Here is a 19655-nt window from a genome sequence, read left to right as displayed (position 1 = left end):
CCATAAGTGGAACTCTGTTCTGATACTACTGACTGGAGTCAGGGGCAGATCCTGCAGGTTAAGGATGTGGTCCCCCACTACAGATGCCAGTCACAAGTCCCAGATTGTCCCCTGTGCTTCTGACTGGTTATGAATTGGGGGTTTCCACGACCCCCTCCTTGGGCTCCACTAATTTGTAGAGTGGCTCACAGAACTCAGAAAACTTGTTGACTCACTAGATGACTGTTTTATTACAAAGAATATTAAAAGGTCTGTGGCAACAATCAGAGGAAGCAATGAGTAAGGTGAGTTTACAAGCGCAGGAACTTCTGTCCCAGGGTCGCTTGGGACCCTGGGTGGAAACATTCTAGTTCCCCAATGTGGAAACACCACAAACCCTTTCCTTCCTTGGATTTTTTTAGAGGCTTCCTTACATAGGCACCACTGATTAAATAACTGGCCTTAGGAGACTGTTTCAACTTTCAGCACCTCTCCCCTCCCGGGAAATTGGGGGATGGGATTAAAAGTTCCAACCCTCTAACCAGGGTTGGTTCCCCTGGCAACCAGCCCCCATCCTTAGGGAGTATCCAAATGTCAGCACATTAACATAAACTCAGAGGTGGTGGCAAGGGGTTTGTTTTGAATGACAAGTCACCCATGTCACCTTTATGGCTCTGACATTTTGGGAACTGAAGACAGAGACCAAATATGACAAAAGATACGTCCATCTCAGGAGCAAAAGAGATTTTGATTGGGGCACCCGGGTGGCTCAGTCGGTAAAGTTTCCGGCTCTTGATCTCAGCTCAGGCCTTGATCTTGGGGTCCTGAGTTCAGGCCCCATGTTGGGCTCCATGCTGGGTGTGGAGCCTACTTTTTTTTTTTTTTTAAAGAGACTTTGATCGCTCAGGAAATTCCAAGGATTTTGAGCAGGACCCATGGATGAAGACCACAATATAGATTTATTATAAATTGTAATATCATACTCCTCCTTGCTGTGTTCCTTCTGCCACTCTGTACTGTCCACCAGCATCCTGCTTCTTCCATCTCCTCCCCAGCCACCTGCCATTCCAACCTTGTTCCCACGCCATTGCTCCTTCCCTCTGTCCACACTGGAATCTTCCACAAGGGTCCCTCCACCTATAGATGCTGTGTTCTAGGGCTGCGGGCTCTTTTGTCTGTTTGCATCTCATGGTGCTCTGTCCCTGGAGACTTAGCCAGGTGCAGGGAAGTTCTTTTCATGCCCATCGGCTTAGCCACCTGTGGAAGAGGCTTTAGAACTCACTTCCATCCCCTTTGTTTTTCAGTGAAAGAAGAAGTTCAGAGAGGGACATGATCTGCCCAAGCTCACACAGGGCTGAGCTGGGACAATAATCGGGATCTCATTTCCAAGTCCTGCTCACCCTGTGCCCCTCTGCCCACTGGGCTTATATGTAGTGTCCTTCCTGGCTTTTTTTTTTTTTTTAAGATTTTATTTATCTATTTGACAGAGACACAGTGAGAGAGGGAACACAAACAGGGGGAGTGGCAGAGGGAGAAGCAGGCTTCCCGCTGAACAGGGAGCCCAATGTGGGGCTCGATCCCAGGACCCTGGGATCATGACCTAAGCTGAAGGCAGACGCTTCACGACTGAGCCACCCAGGGGCCCCCCTTTTCCTGCTTGGAACAGCACTGATGGGGTTCCTGAGTGTCCAGGGGTCAATGGGAGAAGTGAGGATAAGAAGGGGGATGATGGAGAAAACAGTAAAAAGTGGACAAGTTGGTCCCCTGGAGATCAGATATGGGAATGCAGGACAGTTTTAGAATTTGAAGAAAACTTAGGGGCTCCTGGCTGGATGCATTGGAGGAGTGTGTGACTCTTGGTCTCAGGGTCATGAGTTCGAACCCCAAGTTGGGTGTAGAGATTACTTAAGTAAATAAAACTTTAAGAGACAAAATAAAGCAAAAAAAGAATTTGAAGAAAACTTCAGAAGCAATATGTAGTCACATAATTTTATAATGTGCAAGGCTTGTCCAATTGTGTTGTTTATCTAAGCCCTCCCAACCGTGTGGTGGCAATATTTATCTCCCTACAGGAGAGGAGATGCATCTGGAGAAGGTCAATGACCTACTGAAAGTGGCAGGTGACTTTACTGGCATCTGGGCTCCTGGGTTCCATCAGGGTTGTCCACTGCATGTCCCACCTGCAATCAGAGCAGGAATCCAGAAGGAGGGGGTCAGGAACTGTGGCAGAATGGCACCCAGATGCAAAGGCTACCCCCTTCCCATCCCGTTACACTGAGTTGGTCACCACAGCCTCCTGGTAAGGAGGAAGGCTGTCCCTGGCCACTACTGGCCTGAACGGGGATGTCAGTGAATATGCATGTGTTTTGGGCCTAGGTTGGTCAGTTTCTTCAATCTGATTCTTTCCTGTGTTCCCCTCTGCTGTCTACCAAGAAGAGGAGCCAACTCCCTGTAGGCTCTCTGTCCCTCCAGCTGAGATCAGCTCTGAGTGGCCTCTGCTCTGTAACAGGTGAATCCTCTTCCCACTACACCTCACTCCCTCTAAAGCTCAGCATTTGTTCCTCATGTCCTCCATATGTCTGATGCATTATGAATATACCTTCCCACTTAGTAATCCAAATAGTGTGTGGATACTATCAGTTCTCCTTTTCCTGCGGAGGAGATTGGGCATAGAGACATAAAGAACATTCTCCCAAATCCACTGAGCCAGTAGGAGAGAAGAAGAAAGGATCCTTGCTGTGTGGCGGCAGAAGGTTAGCAACACAGCCAGCAGCAGTAATGTGGAAAGTAGAAGAAATATGTGATGAACTGGGTGGTGTAGCTAAGACCTCCAGGCCAAGTTTCGAGGAGGCTGCCTGGTTTCTTCCCTTGGCTTACTGGAAACTGTGAGAGCAAGGAGGTAAACTATAGGCAGGGCTATTCAACATGAAAGAGCTGGATTCTGATGGCTTTGAAAGTTCTCAGGATCTCCACATAGTGAATGACGCTAAAGCTTTCAGGAAAATATGGTCTAAAGATGAAGCCAAGCTTGGTTGTGGAATCTCTTGTTAGGACCCAAGAAAGATCAAGATAATGCTTTAGACAAAAGCCCCCTAAGGATCTTGAGGGTACATACCTCACGGACTCCTTCAATGAAACTCAAGGCTTCCTTGATGGTAAAAGAGATTACCCTTCAGCTTCTCAGCAGAAGCCCAATGTATGGAAAAGACCTTATCTTGAAGAGATTTGTGAGTACGGTTTTTGTCTAATGGAGTGGATTTCAATAAGATTCACAGGAGACCCACACATTTTTTAGAGAGTGATATTCACAAAGTACCACCAACTTGGACTGAAAGGAACAGAGTATAAAATTTTAAAAAGGCCTTTGTATCCTCCCAATTCTTCTGGAAGGAAGCAGGTTGAGAACACTACGAAGCTATAAGTATAGGCAGCCTTTCATGGAAAGTGAAGGATGCCTCAGAGGGCAGACCCAGAGCCCACTGTGAGAGGCTAAGAGCCATGATGACTCATTTCCAGGTCAAAGTAAGGCAGAGCCAAATCAAGGAATTTCCAGTGTCTGTCTGGTGGAGCTCCAGTTTTTCCACAGATCACTGCTCTATTTGTCTCCCACCTCCACTCTTTTGACCAGGGATGACTCTTGTTCTATCCTAGGCCTGTGCCACCATTGTATGTTGGGTTTGTGTCTGGTAGATAACTTGTCTCTTCCACCCATAAGTCTTCATATGGAGAACTAACTGCACCCAAGGAGCTGTATGTAAGGAACTTCACCCAAGGAAACTCATCCATGTCCGGGCCTGATTTAAGTGACAATCTTCTGGACCTAATGCTGATGCCATATTCCAGTGAGATTTGTGGAAGCTTTTGGAGGGGATGGATGGGTGTATCTTTTTTCTCTCCATTTTTTAATGTTGCATCTTTACCTTTTGACTTCCTTTACCCGTGAATGCATTTTAGATGACTATATTTTGAATGAGGGAGAAATGTTAATAATTTGTGGCAGAGGAGGAACTGTGGTGGTTCTGTAGCTCTTCCTACAGATATGGAGACCCATCCCTCTCCCTCTGAGTGTGGGCTGGCCCTAGCGACCACCTTCTATTGAAGTGTGTGTGACTTCACAGACTAGATCATGAAGGCACTGTGACTTCCTCCTCAGTCTCTCTTGGATCGGTCTCTCTGAGGAAGTTAGCTCCCACATCATGAAGTAAGCCCCACATAGAGAGAAACTGAGGCCTCATCCCAGCAACCGTGTGTGTGAGCCATCTTGGAACTGGACCACAGTTGTCAAGCTTTCCCATGACTCCATTTCTTGCTGACATCCTGACTGCAGTGCATGAGAGATTCTGAATCATGAACACTAGTTAAGATGTTGCCAAATTTCTGACTTCCTGCTCCAGACTTATTTTTGAGATAATAAATACATCATTTGTTGTTTTACTCTACTAAGTTTTTGGGTAACTTACTGCACAGCATCGAATGAGTCGGGAGGAAAACGACAAGACTTTGTTGTTGTTGTTATAAGCCAAGGGAAAAAAGCATTTCAGGAAGTGAGTAGTGGTAAGTCATATCCAAACCCGCTCATCTTTCCAATACGATGAGTTTTGAGGCTTGACCTCTGGAGTTAGCAATGTGGAAGTAACTGGAGACAGGGGCAAGAGGTTTCAGGGAGTGGGTCAAACAAAGTCCTGATTGGAGTTTAAGAGACGAGAGAGAGAGATATTGGGGACTGAGAATGTATCTACTCCTTTTATGGGTTTTGTCATAAAGTGCAATAGGATGCGGGGCAGTAGGTGGAGGTGCTGTGGGGTCAAGAGAGAGTTTTTTTTTTTTTTTAAGATTTTATTTATTTATTTGACAGTGACAAATCACAAGTAGATGGAGAGGCAGGCAGAGAGAGAGAGGGAAGCAGGCTTCCTGCTGAGAAGAGAGCCCGATGTGGGACTCGATCCCAGGACCCTGAGATCATGACCTGAGCAGAAGGCAGAGGCTTAAACCACTGAGCCACCCAGGTGCCCCAAGAGAGAGTTTTTAAAGCATCATAGCCCATTTACATTCTGATTGTCATGACGCATGAGAGGGGGTGAACTTCTGGAGTAATTTTCTTAGGTAGACAAGAGAAGACGGGATGGGTTCCTATGTGAAGAGTTCAGCTGTGATGGGAGCAAGGAAAAGAGAGTGCACTTGGGGCACAGAAGGGGATAATTGATGGGTGCAATTGGACCAAATAGACCTCATTGTTTTCAGTGAGTTAAGGTGCAAGGACACCAGCTGAGGGTGAGGAGAAGGCACTGGAATGTGGGAGGGGGGCCAGAGGACAGTGTGAACAAGAGGTCTAGAATGGAGACCACTTGTGTAAGGGAGAGACTTTTCAAGGTAGGTTGCTTTTCTCCAGCTGTGTTCAGCTTTAGGACAAGATGCAGGATGGAGCAATGGAAAGCCGGATACAACCAGGGCTGGAGTTGTGCCAGGAGCGTTCAATGAAAGCAGAGGGGGAAAAGGAATTGAAACTGTATGCCAAAGAGCAGTTGTAAGGGTGAGCCATGGAAGCCAAGGAAAAGGAAAGCATGAGTGCAGTGAGGGAGAGGGACAAGATGGCAAGACTAGGGGACTAGGGATCCCAGTGGGGTTGAAGGGGCACTGTGATTAGGTGAGCAGGCTTGAGCTAGAGAGACAGGTGGTGTGGCTGGAAGGTGGGTGCTCTGAGTTAAGACCAAGGAAGGGAGCGACTACTCCTGTTGACCATCTGAATGGGTGGCCGAGGCAGGAAGGCGATGAAATCATTGTGGGAGAGGCCAGGGGAGGGAACTGGGAGGAACTGGGAGGCCAGGGATTTGGGAGGATGGTCCATGAGTCCAGGTGGGCCCCAGCTCACCAAGTGATGACAGGAACCGTAGGAGTAACCATAAGCCAACAGTTAAGGACAATGAGAAGAAGGAGGGTGACTCCGGATAGTATAGAAGATGTCACAGTAATGCGGTCTATGGTATAGTCTGATGGCAGGAAATAAACTGTGGGGCTGCTTTAGGTAGGCTAAGAAGATAGGAAGTGGCCATGAGGAGCGAAGAGGACACCCTGCCCACATCAGGCCTAGTGGTAAAGGAGAGTGAAATGTCACCCAACTACAGAGAGAGCAGTGTTCTCAGAGGAAAGGCAGATTTCTGTGAACATAGGAAGGTGACCTACAGAGAAGTTGAGCTTGTGAGTGCTCATATTTCAGAGGGAAGAGCAAAAAGATTGATGGCTTTGGGAAAGAGTGGGAAATGGGCTCACTTGATGAGTTCACAAGGTCTTATTATGACACGATCCTGGGTGATGAGGGAGGACCAGGGAGCCCCGGGCTCTTGTGACTGGAATAAACAGGGAGAAAGGAACAAAGCCACAGGTCTGGGGGTTCCAGCACTGGTTGTGGGGGGCAGGGTGGAGAAGGGGCTGGGAATCTTTACAGGAGCAAGTGGAGATTGGGGGTCTCGCTCAGTCCTGTCCATGGTAGTGGGAGTGGGGACAGACGGTTTGATGGAAAATCTGAGTCCTCTCTGTTCTCACCAAGGAGGTGTGGAATTTGTGTGAGGGAAGTGGTGGTAAGTGGGTAAAAATTATATATATCCATCTTCGGGGATAGAGAGAGAGAGAGAGCTCCAGGGGCATCTTAAAGCTGGGTAACAATAGGATGACTTTAATGACCAGATAAAAGGGGGTAGGAGAAATAAGAAGTGAATCCCTTTTACCTTAGAATCCCAGAAACCCCTCGAAATGGGAGGCATGGGTAGTTCAGGACACAGAGTACAAGTGGGGGGCTCGGTTGAGAAGTGGTCAGACTCGTATCTTCTCTGCCTCCCCTGAGACAGAGCGAGTAGATCAACTGCCCACATCCTTTCTCCTTCCGCTCTTCACCCCCTGCAGACAACCTGCAGGTTAGTCTCTGATGAGGTTTGAGTCAGAGATTCCTGCTCAGGGAACCTGGCACGGCAGAGAGGGAAAGCGTCTTCCACCTGGCGCCCAAGTGAGTGAAAACAGATGCTGGGCAGAGATGCCCTTTCCTTTGCTACAGTTGGTGCCTAGAACCAAGCTTTCACCCCCAGGAGAACAGTTCAAAGAGCCTTTTTGGAGAAACTGACATCAAAGAGAAAAAAATGCAGCCATGCTTATCTTAGTCCACTTGGGTTGCTGTAACAAAAATACCACAGACTCGGTGGCTTATGTAACATTTATTTCTCACAGTTCTGGAGACTGGGAAGTCCAAGACCAAGTTGCCAGTGGAATTGGTTGTTTGGCGAGACCTCCCTGATTCATACAGGTCTGTCTACTATGCGTCCTCACAGGGTGGAAGGAGCCAGAGAATGCTGTAGGGTCTTTTTAATAAGGGCACCATCCCCCCCCCAGTCACCTCCAAGGCCCCCCCTACAAATACCATTATTGGGGGGTGGTTAGGATTTCAACATGTGAATGGAGATGGGGCGGGGAGAGTCATAACAATCTGTAACAATGCCCTTGCCAAATCAATGTAGCGTCCACAAATCTCTGTAGCACACAGGGAGCCTCCAAGCTTTTAACTCCTGAAGGGCTGCCAAGAAGCAGGAGAGGTTTCCAGAAAGTTCTGAGGAAAGACAGAAGTCAATGAAAGGAGAACACAGAAGATACAAAAAGGTATTTGGAAGAAACAGAAGATACACAAAGCTTAAAAACAAACAAACCAACCCTCAAAAGTGAAAACTTTTATATTGCCCGAGAAAAAAAATTACATCCCCAAAGAAAACATGCAGGCTGTAAAACATTTAGAGAACAATTGGACCATTTAGAAATGTTAAGCTGTGGTAGCATAAATAGTAAATTTTGAATAGAAGAACCGGAATGTATCCTTGAGGAACTTTCCTGGAAAGTAGGAATAAAGAAAAATAGATGAAGAACAGGAGGGAAAAGAAAGTTTCAGTCTGGAAAGTCTGACATGGAGAGAGAAGCGTCAGAGAGACAGTAGCTCTAGGAGGGCAGTGTCTGGGGTCAGCCCAGGCTGGTTTCAGGTGTGGAGCCTCCTGCTTAGTTTGTGCAAGAAAAGGGAGGGTCACTGCTCTCCGGAGCCTGCAGCCCTCTTGGTGGCAGTGAGGGCAGCATGAAGCGGGGGTGGGGGGGGGTGCACGGTGACATGGTGACAGGGGGAGGCTGAACCTGGAAGAACTTGAGGCCCCAATCATGATACAGGACTCGGTCTCCCATGCAGTAAAAATGCACGGGGTGTTTGAGAAGGGATGGATAAGGGGGAGCAATCCAGGAGGTGGAGACCAAAGGCAGGACATGAGTTAGGTGATTGACAGACTGGCCAGGTACAAGTGCCCAGGGGTGGGGATTTGCAAAGAGGGAGGAAGAGGATGGAGAGGCAGCAATAACAGAGAGAAGCAGAACAGAGCAGCTGGGCAGAGTGTGGCTGAGCAAATGGAGATGGGGAGAGAAATGTTGGGGGTGACCTGGGATCTTGGCTGAGCTGGAGGGCTACAGATAGGAAAGGAAGGGGGAGGGGAAGAAGGGGAAGGGAGGAGGAGGATGGAGCCGGGGGATGAGAAGGAAGAGTAGGGCAGGAGACAGTGGGGAGAGGAGTCAGAGTCGCCCACAGTGCCGGCTCGGGTTTGGGGGACAGCACTGGCCTTCAGCTCCCATACCCGGATGGTGCTGGCCCAGAAGCCAGTTGTGTGTGAGCAGCAGGTGGCCCTGGATCTTGGGACGAGGCAAGGCTGGGAAATCCTCAGCACTGGAGCGAGGGGTGTAGCCAAGGGTCTTGGAGCAAGTTCTGGGGGACTTCTGCCTTTTCTTTGCAGTGAACAAAAGGTTCAGAGTCCAGGGAGGAGCTCCCTGGGGGCCTGGGGAAGACTGGCCATCCTTGGATCCCGAGGCCTGGGGTCTGGGCGGAGCTGGATGCATCAGAGACTTCCCTCTATGTTGCACGTGTGGACTCCTTAAGGCTCTGAGATGGGGGGGGGGGTGTTTGGAGAGAAATATAGGGAGTGGCTCAAATCCACGCTTTGACCCAGTCACCCTGTCCCCCACAGCTGGTCCCTCCTTCAGCAAGCCTGACCCCAGGAGCTCTTGGTTTGGCTTTCTTTCCCCCAGTGCCCCCCTACCTTCACCCTCCTGCCTTCCCCTCTCCCCAGGGCATGACTCTCCCTCCTGCACACAGCCTTTCTCCCTCACCACTTGGGAAGGGGCTGGGCCCTGGGAGGGTGCCCTGGCCTGATGGCTGTGGGTAGGCCTTCCTGGAAGGACAGGGAGTGGGAGGTTGAATACAGGTCAGTGGTCCAGGAGGAGGGATGAATCAGAGCAGGAGAGGAGCAGGGGAAGGAAAGGAGGAGAAGGAGAAGAGGCAAGGGAGAAACAGACTGAGAGGTGTGGACAAGGCACCCGAGTTTGAGAAGGACATAGGGGAGGGCCGCTAGTGAGCACATGCGATGGATGGAGCCTAGGAGGGACTCATCTGGACAGCCCTGTTGGGTACAGTTTTTCCTGCTTCTGTGTTCACTGGCTGATTCCCTGTCTGACCATGGGTCCGGGACAGAAGCCGTTCTGGGCTCCATTTCCCCCCCAAGCCCAACCAAACCTACTCACCGGATAGTCAGGACTGTTAGCGCCAGACCCTTGGCCACAAGCAGCACACAGAGCACGGGGACCAGAGCGCTGGGGGCTGCAGGGTGAGAGTGGAGGGTGGAGTTTTGTTGCCTGGAAGACAGGGGACAAGAAGGGGAGAGGAGGGGCTTGAGGTGGTGGGCCCCTGAGCCAGGGCCGTCGGGGTGAGGATCCCACCCTGAACTCACGGTGAAAGGGTGGTGATGGCAGAGGCGGCCCTGGGGGCCTGCTTGGCTCTTCCACCTGGGGGCACAGAGCTCTGGGTCAGTGATGAGACCAGCTCAGCAGAAGCCCGGATGGCCTGTGTGGAGGCAGGAGCTGTCCGAGAGAGAGAAAGACCCCTCGTTAGCTGGTGGGACAGCAGATCTGTTCTGGACCGCAGGAAAGCCGGTCAACCCTGATAAAAAACAAGTCGTGGGGGTGGGCCTAGGCTATGAAGTCCTCTGGCTTGAGACTAGACAGAGCTGTGGCTCGGGCTCTACACAGGGCCTGTGGTGGTATTCCTGGGTCTGGAAAGAGCACTGGAAGAGGAGTCAGGAGGCCTGGAATTCCCTCTAAGCATTTCTACATGGCTGGAAGGGCACTCTCTAGCTTTCAGCCTCCCCAAGTGTGGAAACAGTCACTGTCTTTAAGTGGCTCTCAACTCTGGCATCTGTTCTCTTGCTCATACTTCTGGGACTGTTAGGGGATGGGGTCCCTCATGGGGAATTTTAAGGTTGCTTTCCCACCCCTGTCCTTCCCAGTTTGGCAGCAGAACCCTAAGCCCCTCCGCAGGCCCCACTGCCTCAATGACCAGGTAAATACCTTTTATGGGGCCCCCTCTTAATTCTGAAACTTTGTGAGCTATCTGTCTCCACTTATTTTGCCTTTCCAGAAAGACCCCAGACCTACCAGTGCTAAGAGCTCTTGGTGGAGGCTGGTGGAAAGTCACCTCTGGAAAGGTGATGGGGACTATTAAGGAGACAAGAGGACAATGACTATTGGGGGTGGCTGAGGCCCTGAAGAGAAACAGGTGGTGTCCACCCCAATGCTGTGACAGGAAATGGAGACTGTCAGGGTCCTCAGCTAGGTCTGCACACCCACCCAGGGCCTAGGAGGGGAGCAGTCTCCCCCGAGCTGAGGAAAAGAGAGACGCAGGGGCTGAGGGGACAGGGAGGAGAGGGTGCCTGGTGTTGGGACACCCCATGACAGGAGAGAGTCCCAGGCCAATGGACAAGTGGACATGACGGTGAGGCTGCCTGGAGGGATGACCTGGAGCAACCCTTTTGCCCAACCAGAGGAGGTCCTCAGGACCCTCAGGCAAAAGTCTAGTCCTGAGCTACAGTGTGTGGTCTATGGGCTGGTGCTGGTCCACAGATTGTTTATAACCTGCCCGTACAAGGTGAATACAGAAATTGGGAGTCAGGATCTTGAAATTCGACATCAATTTGATATTGCCCCAAGATCCATGCATGTGACTGGCACATAGGTCCGGTGGAACAGGGTATGGACCAGTTTGGTCATTGTCACCCAGTCATGGAAGTCTCCATGGGGGCAAGCTATAGAGCAGGACCATGATACTTGAACAGTAGTTCGTTGACTCTAACCCAAAATTGTGTAAACACCTGAAAAAATTATTTTTATAGTTTGTTATTTTTATAATCATTGAAAATTTCAATCTATCCTTGATAAAAAAAATTTAGAGTTTATCATGATTCGCTAAGGTGGAGGAGTGATTAGCTCATTCAGGGACTCACAAACAGCAAAACAAAAGTCCCTGAGCTTTTTTTTTTTTTTTTTAAAGATTTTATTTGGTTTTTTTTTTTTTTTTTTTTTTTTACAGAGAGAGATCACAAGTAGGCAGAGAGGCAGGCAGAGAGAGAGAGAAGGAAGCAAGCTCCCTGCTGAGCAGAGAACCTGATGCAGGGCTCGATCCCAGGACCCTGACATCATGACCTGAGCTGAAGGCAGAGGCTTAACCCACTGAGCCACCCAGGCACCCTGTTCTTGAGCTTTTTGTCAAGAAAAGCCATCTCTTCTCTGAATGTCGCAGTGATAACAAACCAAATGATGATTGTGGAATTAATTCCAAAGATGCTTCCCCGTCTGCAGTTATTCCAAATGGTTTGCACTGGTTTTATTTGAAAAGGTTATCTGTCACCGGGGTAGGCAGAACAATGTCTGTGTCCTCATACCGGGAACCTGTCAATGTCACCCTCCTGTGGCCAGATGGACTTTAAAGATGCCATTAAGGTCAAAGATCTTTGGGTGGGGCGCCTGGGTGGCTCAGTTGTTAAGCGTCTGCCTTCGGCTCAGGTCATGATCCCAGAGTCCTGGGATGGAGCCCTGCATCGGGCCCCCTGCTCAGCGGGAAGCCCACTTCTCCCTCCCCCACTCCCCCTGCTTGTGTTCCCTCTCTCGCTGTCTCTTTCTGTCAAATAAATATTTAAAAAAATACAGGAAAATTTAAAAAAAAGATCTTGGGGGTGGAGAGAGATTCTGGGTGGACCCCATCTAATGATAGTATTTAATAACAAGGATTGAGGGCACTTGGGTGGCTCAGTTGGTTTAAGCCTCTGCCTTCATCTTGGGTCGTGATCCCAGGGCCCTGGAATTGAATCCCGAGTCTGGCTCCCTGCTCGGTGGGAATCCTGATTTTCTCTCTCCCTCTTCTGTTCCCCATGCTTATGCTTTCTCTCCCTCTGTCAAATAAATGGATGAAATTTCAAAACAAAACAAAACAAAATAAAAAACCAGAGAGTGTTTCCCAGTTGTAGTCAGAGAGAAATGCAGCTGGGAAAGGGCCTCTGGCTTTGAGGACGGAGGAAGGGGGCCACAGGCCAAAGAATGTGGCAGCCTTTAGAAGCTGCAAAAGCTGAAAAGTACCTAGTCTGCAAGAAAACAGGACTTCGGTCTTATCGCTACAAGGAACAGAATTCTGCCCAAGACCTGAATGAGCAAGAAGTGGATTCTGTCCAAGTAGCCTTCAGGAAAGAGTACAGCCTCTGACGGCTTGATTTTAGCTCAGTGAGACCCCTTCCAGACTTCTGATCTATAGAATTGTAAAATCACAAGTTTGTGCGGCTTTAAGCCACTGCCTTTGTGGAGATTTGTGCCAACAGCCATGGGAAGCGATGACACTCGCCTTTGGCACAAGTTTTGTAGCTATAATGAATGGTGAAGTACCAAACCCAGTGAGTTAGCTGTTGACATGTGCTGGCTGATGAACAACTACATCATGAAAATGAGTGACATTTACACGGAAAACATAAAACCACAAATTCAAAATAAACTTTTTTTAAAGAGGATTGAATTATAAATTTTGTAAAGGTTTTCTTTTCACTCTACATGGAATTTTGAACAAGATGAGAGGAAGTCATTCCTCTGTCTCGTTTTGCTTCATTGTCAGAAACACAACTATCGCTAAACTGAATAGAGCCATGAAGGGTTGTATTATTGACCAGGGGTCTGGGGCTCCAGGTTCACGCAGGAGTATGTTCTGGTGGCTGTAGCTGCTTGGGCGGGAGGACATTCTGGAATGGTCATTCAGATTAAGAAGGCGTGCTATGAGAAAGTACCGGCTGACCCACACTGTGCGCTTCCCAAAGTGGTAAAACTTGTGAATTACAAAAGATGAATGCATTAAACTACTGGGCATTTACCCTAAAGATACAAACCTAGTGATCCGAAGGGGCATGTGCACCCGAATGTTTATAGCAGCAATGTCTACTATAGCCAAACTACGGAAAGAACCTATATGTCCATCAACAGATGAATGGATAAAGAAGATGTAACACACACACACACGCGCGCGCGCGCGCACACACACAGGAATACTATGCAGCCATCAAAAGAAATGAAATCTTGCCATTTGCAACACATGGATGGAACTGGAGGGTATTATGCTGAGCAAAATAAATCAATCAGAGAAAGACAATGATCATATAATCTCCCCGATATGAGGAATTTGAGAGGCAGGGCGGGAGGTTTGGGGGATTGGGAACGTAAAAATGAAACAAGTAGGGTTTGGGAGGAGACAAACAGTAACAGACTCTTAATTTCACAAAACAAACAGGGTTGCTGGGACTTGTGGGGGGGTAGAGATAGAGTGGCTGGGTGGTGGACATTGGGGAGGGTATGTGCTATGGTGAGTGCTGTGAAATTTGTAAGCCTGACCGAGTCACAGACCTGTACCCCTGGGGCTAATAATACATTATATGTTAATAAAGATAATTGAATAAAGATGAGTGTATTGAATTTGAAATCATTCTCTTTATTCTGTGATAATGTGCAAACCCTGCACGGTTGGTATTGTGTGCCAGGTTAACAGAGATCACCTAGAGGGAGAGTTCTGTTGAAAATGTATGATCTACGGAAAGGACTCCTAATGTTTTGGCAAGATCGAAACTGAGTTATGATTCACTTTTTAAAGATGTGAATCATGCAATCAGCATTGGTTATATTATGGTTTTGAGGTTATTCCACTCAAGGGAAGAAAGCAACATATTGTTCAATGGCAAACAAAATCTCAGGGCAAAAACAGGAGTTAGAGAAGTTCAGAAGAAGTTTCTATGAGTTGTTACAGCCTGTTCTTAATTTGGTAACAATTATCATCAAAACAGGTGATGATATTGAATTCGGATAGCTGCAAAGGTACTCATGGAAAAACCTTAATAGTGTGATAGAATGTTTTGAATTTTATTTTCTGCCGAAAGGAGATATGTGATAGGAAATTCCTAGATCCAGAATACATTTTTTCATCAAAAGAGGTTTTCAATATAAACATAACTTTATAAGATGGATTTTGGAACCAGCTACTGACGAAGGATTGAGGATGCACTTTGAAAATAGAACATCACTAGCTCCCTTTTGTAAGAATTAAAAATAAAAATATTGAGCTTGTGGAAATTGATTTGAAATTCCTTTCTGAATTTCTGTTGACATAACTCTGTGAGACTGGTTTTCTATTAAGGTGTTATTAAAGCATTAAAACAATTTTGAATATATTTTCTCTGAAGAGTTATGGTGTTTTAGTGTAATTCAGATTAAGGAAGTTAACAAGCAAGAATGTTTCTTTGTCACATTAAAGTCCTTCAGTGTGGCTATACAGGTTGTTTGTCTAAAGTGTGGATGGCATTTAATATAGGAAATTGCTATTTCCCTTCTAAGTTCTTGCTCAGTTACGACTGACACGTTACAACATTAAGGCTAGAATGTTGAACACCTACACCCACCACCTACATGCACACTTGCAGCGAACAACGTGGGCCATTTTTATAACTGAACTTTAAGGCTTGTGGCCTCTATTGTCTCTGTTGGAACTATTCAACTTTGCTCCTATAGCATGAAAATGGCCTTAGATCAGAGATAAGCAAACAGGCATGACTATGCTCCCAACAAACCTTTATTTCTGGACACTGAAGTTTGAATTTCCTTTAATTGTCATGTGTCATAAAATCTTATCTTTTTTTACTTGTTTCCCAACCATCTAAAAACCATCCTTGGCTTTCAGACCAGTATGCTGACTGCTGATCTGGGCCAGGAGGAATGGACAACCCAACATGCTACCCACATGGTTGGGGGGTTGGTTTGTGGCCAGTGACCAGACATTTACTGAGCACCTACTATGTGCCAGATTCAGGCACCTTCTCTAAAAATGCCGGGCAGTCTTGGGCTCCCCGGTGGTCAGATCATAGGAGCTCAGGCTGGTCAGCATGTTCAAATGATCTGTTTGAGCATATTTTAGGAGACTTGTAAATCATCAAGGTGGGCAGCGAATGAGGTGGGAGTGTGCGTGCACCTGTTCCCAGCAGCCTTCCCAGAAGAATTGGATGGGGGGGTACTAAGAAACCAGGAGGCACCAGAAGGGAGAGAGGGGATCCCCAGGAAGGGGCTTACCTGGTGACACTGCCAGATAGAATCTTATGGACTTAGAGACAGAGTTGCTGGAAGCGTGGTAGATTCTACACCAGTAGTGTCCTGAGTCTTCCTCCTTCAGACCAGTCATGGTGACGATGAAGAGGCCGGTGCTAGGGTTGTCCCAGATTGAGAATCGAGAGGACTGAACCAGCCTGCCGGGACCAGAGCTGGTGACGAGCCTGGTGCACTTGAACGCTGACAGCTCCTTACACCAGCCCTTCCTCTCGTAGGGCCAGCCTTTGGGGGGGTACTGGCATGTCACAGAAAGCGTCTGCCCTGCCACTCGGTGAAGATGCTGAGCCTCTGGTAGTGCCCATGAGCCTGGAGAGCAGGCTGCAGGTCAGGGCCACACCAGCACCAGCTCCATAAGCTGTCCCATGGCCCAGAGCACTTGCTCCATGTCCCGCTGTCCCAGATGTCCCTATTGCACCCTCCTCTCCTCCCTGCGCTTTTCCCTTCCTCCTCACCTGCGATCAGCAGTGGCAGCAACAGTGGCAGGAGCAAGGCTTTCCAGAGCCTCCCGCCCTTTCCCTGTGGGCTGGCAGGAGAAGACATGGGGCCCCCAGGGAAGAGGAAACCGGGAGCTGGTCTGACTCTGCTCAGTTCTTCCAGCGCTTCTGAGATAGACAAAATGAGAAAGGCCAAGGCCAGACTGGGAAGTGGGAGAGCTGGGAAGGGCTGATTGCAGGCAGAGGGAAGCCGGAACCTCCAGGGGCAGTTGCGAATCCGGACGTGGAGGCAATAGCCCTGCTTGGTGCATGGCTCCTGGGTCTCCGTAGCGGCTGCTCCTCTCCTCCGTGCCCAGCTACCCCTTCCCCATCAGGGCTGCCCTGGGCGGAGGAGCTGGGATGGCCAGGAGGAAGCTGTGGTCAAGTAACGGGCTTCCCACCTGCCTCTCTCTGTTCACTGCCGCCTCTTTGCAGGACCCTGGCTTTGCCCTCCTTTCCAGGGCAAGCCACATTGAGGGTAGGTGACAATCTCAGGGGAACTCAGAGGTCTGAGCAAGAACCCTAAACCCCACAGGTCCTGAGAGTGGTCAGAAACCTCATGCGCAGTCCTGCCTGGTGAGTCAGTGACGTGTTTCCACCCTGGGAGGTTTTATGGGTGCTGGAGGGGAGAGGGGAGTAGGTGGAGTTTCAGTGCCAGTAAAAGTGCAGGGAGGGTCCCTGGCAAAGGAGGGCAGAGTGAGACTGGAAGCAGAGAGAGCCCGGTTGGTGGCAGGGACAGGTCAGCGGGAGGAGGTTGGAGCACAGGAGCCTGGACCACCAATCATATCTAAATCCTCAACTCCTGCCTTCAGTGGGCACTAGAGTGCTGGTTGTGTAATTGCTACACAGAAGCAGGACTCCGCATCTTTCTTTAGGGAATGTTGGCACTTTAAAAAATGATGCACTTTACAAAGAGATTTTCTATAGAACAACAGAAGGTGGGGGTTGGGGAATCAGGGCACCTCGCCCTGAACTAACATGTAAGTTCTTCCGTGGCCACCCGGGGCTCTGATGGTCTGCAGCTGCTGCCTGGAGCCCCCCAAGAGCTCATGACTGAAGAGGGTATTGGCTTCAAGTCCCCTGTTGCCACCCCCACCACCCCTCCCGAGCCCCTGACTCCTGCTCCCCACTCTGTCTGGGTGCAGAGCCCTGCTGCTTGGAGTGGAAGTGAGCAGAGACTGAGGATAAGGGCAAAAGGACAGACAAGAAGAGGAGGGACACAGGAGGGCCATGGGCGCTCTTGCCTATAGACCCCTGGGGAGAAGCAGGATGGACCTGTGGAGTCAGAAGGGAAGCTCAGGCCGATACCCGCTACGCAGCTGCACGAGTCGTTTACCCAGTGTGTTTGTGTGTGCTCTCTTTCCTAATGCAACGGTGGGGTTTGGGAGGGAGCTGTTTTTGTTCTGTTCTGTTTTGTTTTTCCTCCGACACAGGGGAACTGAGGCCCAGATCTGTCCATGACCTGCTCAAAGTCATGTGGTGATGTGAAGATATAACTAGACCAGCTTCCTGACTTCTGATGGGGCCTTTCTGCTGAAGCCTGGCCCACAATCAGGGCAGGAAACCAAACCACACGTGCTTGCAGCGGTGAACTCCCGGCAGTTTGTTTCCTGGCCTTGGGCTGGGCTCTGTGTTTCCTCTCCAAACCTAACTACAGACAAAATGCTGAGGTGGGGGGCACCCTTCTGAGGGGGAGGGCTCTGGCCCCGACCGGTGTAGCTGCGTATCCCTTGTGTGAGGGTGTGCAGCAACTGCTTCCCACAGCGATATCCCCTTTGTCTGGTTGCTGCTGACCACTGAGAAAGGTCGCCTCCTCCCTGCAGCCCGCCAAGATCACCCTTTGTCCACATTCCACTCTCTCTATGTCCCTCCAGCTTGGGGTTGGCTGAGTTGTTCTCTGCTGAGTCAGCATGGGTCCATGGTGCCCAGGGGACAGGAAGTTTTTGAGCAAACCCTTATACCTTTAAAAGTCTGAGTTTCCTCTTTCTTAAATAGATAGTGATGGCTCACGAATATGATTATTCTGGGAATAACTGAGTAAACACTTCCAAACATTTATAGAAGTGCCAGTTACATGGTGACTCTTCAATGAAATTGTCATCAAGAACCAATATATGTGCTTGACTTTTAATTATATAAGTAGACATGGAAATAGGAGTGCAGCAAGCTTCTAAAAGTAAATACAAATAAATGTTTTGTCCTTCAGAGCAGAACTTTCTAATCATGGTCCTGGTGCCAGGGATTCTATAGGGAAAAATGATCCGTCATTCTGTATACAGATTAATACTTGGACATGATAAAAAGCTATAACAAACAATATTTAAAAGCACATCACAGCTATGAATTAAGGTTTCCTTTCTATTTGGCAGATAAAAGATTATTCGATTTCATATAAAAAGACGAGTCATATAAAAAAGACAGAAAATGAGTATTTCAGTAGGAAAAAGAGTGAGGTTATGAGTAGGTACTTTTCTGCAGAAGAAATACAGATGAATAATGTTCAGGAAAACATATCTAAACTGGGTTATTTAACAGAAATGGAGACAGGAAGTCTAACATCAAGGTGTTGTTAGGGCCACACTCCCTCCAGAGGTTCTAAGGAGGGATCCTTCCTTGTTTCTTTCAGCTGCTGCTGGCCGTGGCCCCATCTCTGCCTCTGCAGTCACGTTGCATGCTCTGTACAAGAGTCCATCTAATTGTCTCAGCCTCTCTCTCCTATAAGGAGGCAGGTGACTGCACTCAGGACCCACAAGAGAATCTAGGATAAAGACCGTCTCTCAAGACTCTTAATTTAATCACACATTTTGCCATATAGAAGAACAATACTCACAGGTTCTGGGGACTAAGAAGTAACTATCTTTGGGGGTCATCTCTTCTGCCTTCCAGAAATGAAATTCTCTCCCTCTCTCTCTCTTTTTTAGGGTGAGTTAGAATTAGGTCAAGATTTAAAATCATCAGCTGACAACTAACCATGGACAATACTTGTATGGGTGTTAGAAACCCCACCTACAAATCAGCCTAGGTGCTGATTTAAACAGATGACGTTCAGCAAATCTGAGCTGTTACAAAGAAGCAAAAAGATGAAATGCTTCCTGGCAGGTTATAACAAGATTAAGTTTAGATTCTTATAAAAGCTTGATCCAAAAGAAAAAAAAAAGCCAAAATTAGAAAAAAAAAGTGTATATAGCAAATTAAAGACAGGAGCATATAGAAAGAATAATATATCATGACTAAATCACTTGTACTATGTGACTACAAATATGTTTGGCTGTCAAAGATAGGTCAATGCTGGGTTCTATTTCAGAAAGTCAAAGGAGAAAATTATATGAAGATATTGATCAATTGCAGAAAAGCATTGGTAAAATTCAACATCCGTCCTAGACAAATCTTTTACTATTCTATAAATAGGAAATTGCTTTCCTAATAAATAAATGGTTTAGTGAATTAATCAGCTAACATCGCACTAGTGAGGAGTCATGTTAAAGGCTGGGATCAAGAAAAAAAACGCTCAGTGTCTAAAGTGTTGTTGAACATGTTTCTGGAAGTACCAGCGAATGTGATTACACAGGAGAATAAAATTGGGCACATAAACTTAAAATAATAGACCAAATTACCATGATTTGCTGGTTGTATAGTTGTCCACTTGAAAAACTCAAGGATATTAGCTGAAACCCCATACAACAAAAG

The 19655-nt window shown here is 48.0% G+C and overlaps 1 protein-coding gene and 1 long non-coding RNA gene across 3 annotated transcripts; one reads left to right on the top strand and one right to left on the bottom strand.

The window, feature by feature from the left end:
- Positions 1-1982: 1982 nt before the first annotated feature.
- On the bottom strand, positions 1983-16792 carry NCR2 (natural cytotoxicity triggering receptor 2). 2 transcript variants are annotated; one of them, XM_004739939.3, is made up of 6 exons: positions 15948-16789; positions 15460-15801; positions 9771-9900; positions 9565-9675; positions 8625-8926; positions 7167-7570 (listed from the first exon to the last, which is right to left on the bottom strand). In XM_004739939.3, the coding sequence occupies exons 1-6, from the start codon at positions 16033-16035 to the stop codon at positions 7473-7475; spliced, it is 1071 nt and encodes a 356-aa protein (XP_004739996.2). In that variant the 5' UTR covers positions 16036-16789; the 3' UTR covers positions 7167-7472. The 2 variants fall into 2 exon arrangements, with proteins under 2 accessions (XP_044927149.1, XP_004739996.2); XM_045071214.1 differs by lacking the exons at positions 7167-7570; positions 8625-8926 and adding an exon at positions 1983-2159 and having other exon boundaries at positions 15948-16792.
- LOC123389522 lies at positions 7190-18608 on the top strand. The gene is made up of 3 exons (XR_006604129.1): positions 7190-7270; positions 16504-16544; positions 17402-18608. It is a non-coding gene; the product is annotated as an uncharacterized LOC123389522 (long non-coding RNA).
- The last annotated feature ends 1047 nt before the right edge of the window (positions 18609-19655 follow it).

The sequence above is a fragment of the Mustela putorius genome, unplaced genomic scaffold (genome assembly GCF_011764305.1).
Source record: "Mustela putorius furo isolate JIRA1106 unplaced genomic scaffold, ASM1176430v1.1 tig00003983_pilon_pilon_pilon, whole genome shotgun sequence".
Classification (NCBI taxonomy): domain Eukaryota; kingdom Metazoa; phylum Chordata; class Mammalia; order Carnivora; family Mustelidae; genus Mustela; species Mustela putorius.
The sequence above is the reverse complement of the archived record's forward strand: the minus strand, read 5'-3'. Positions and strand labels throughout refer to the sequence as shown.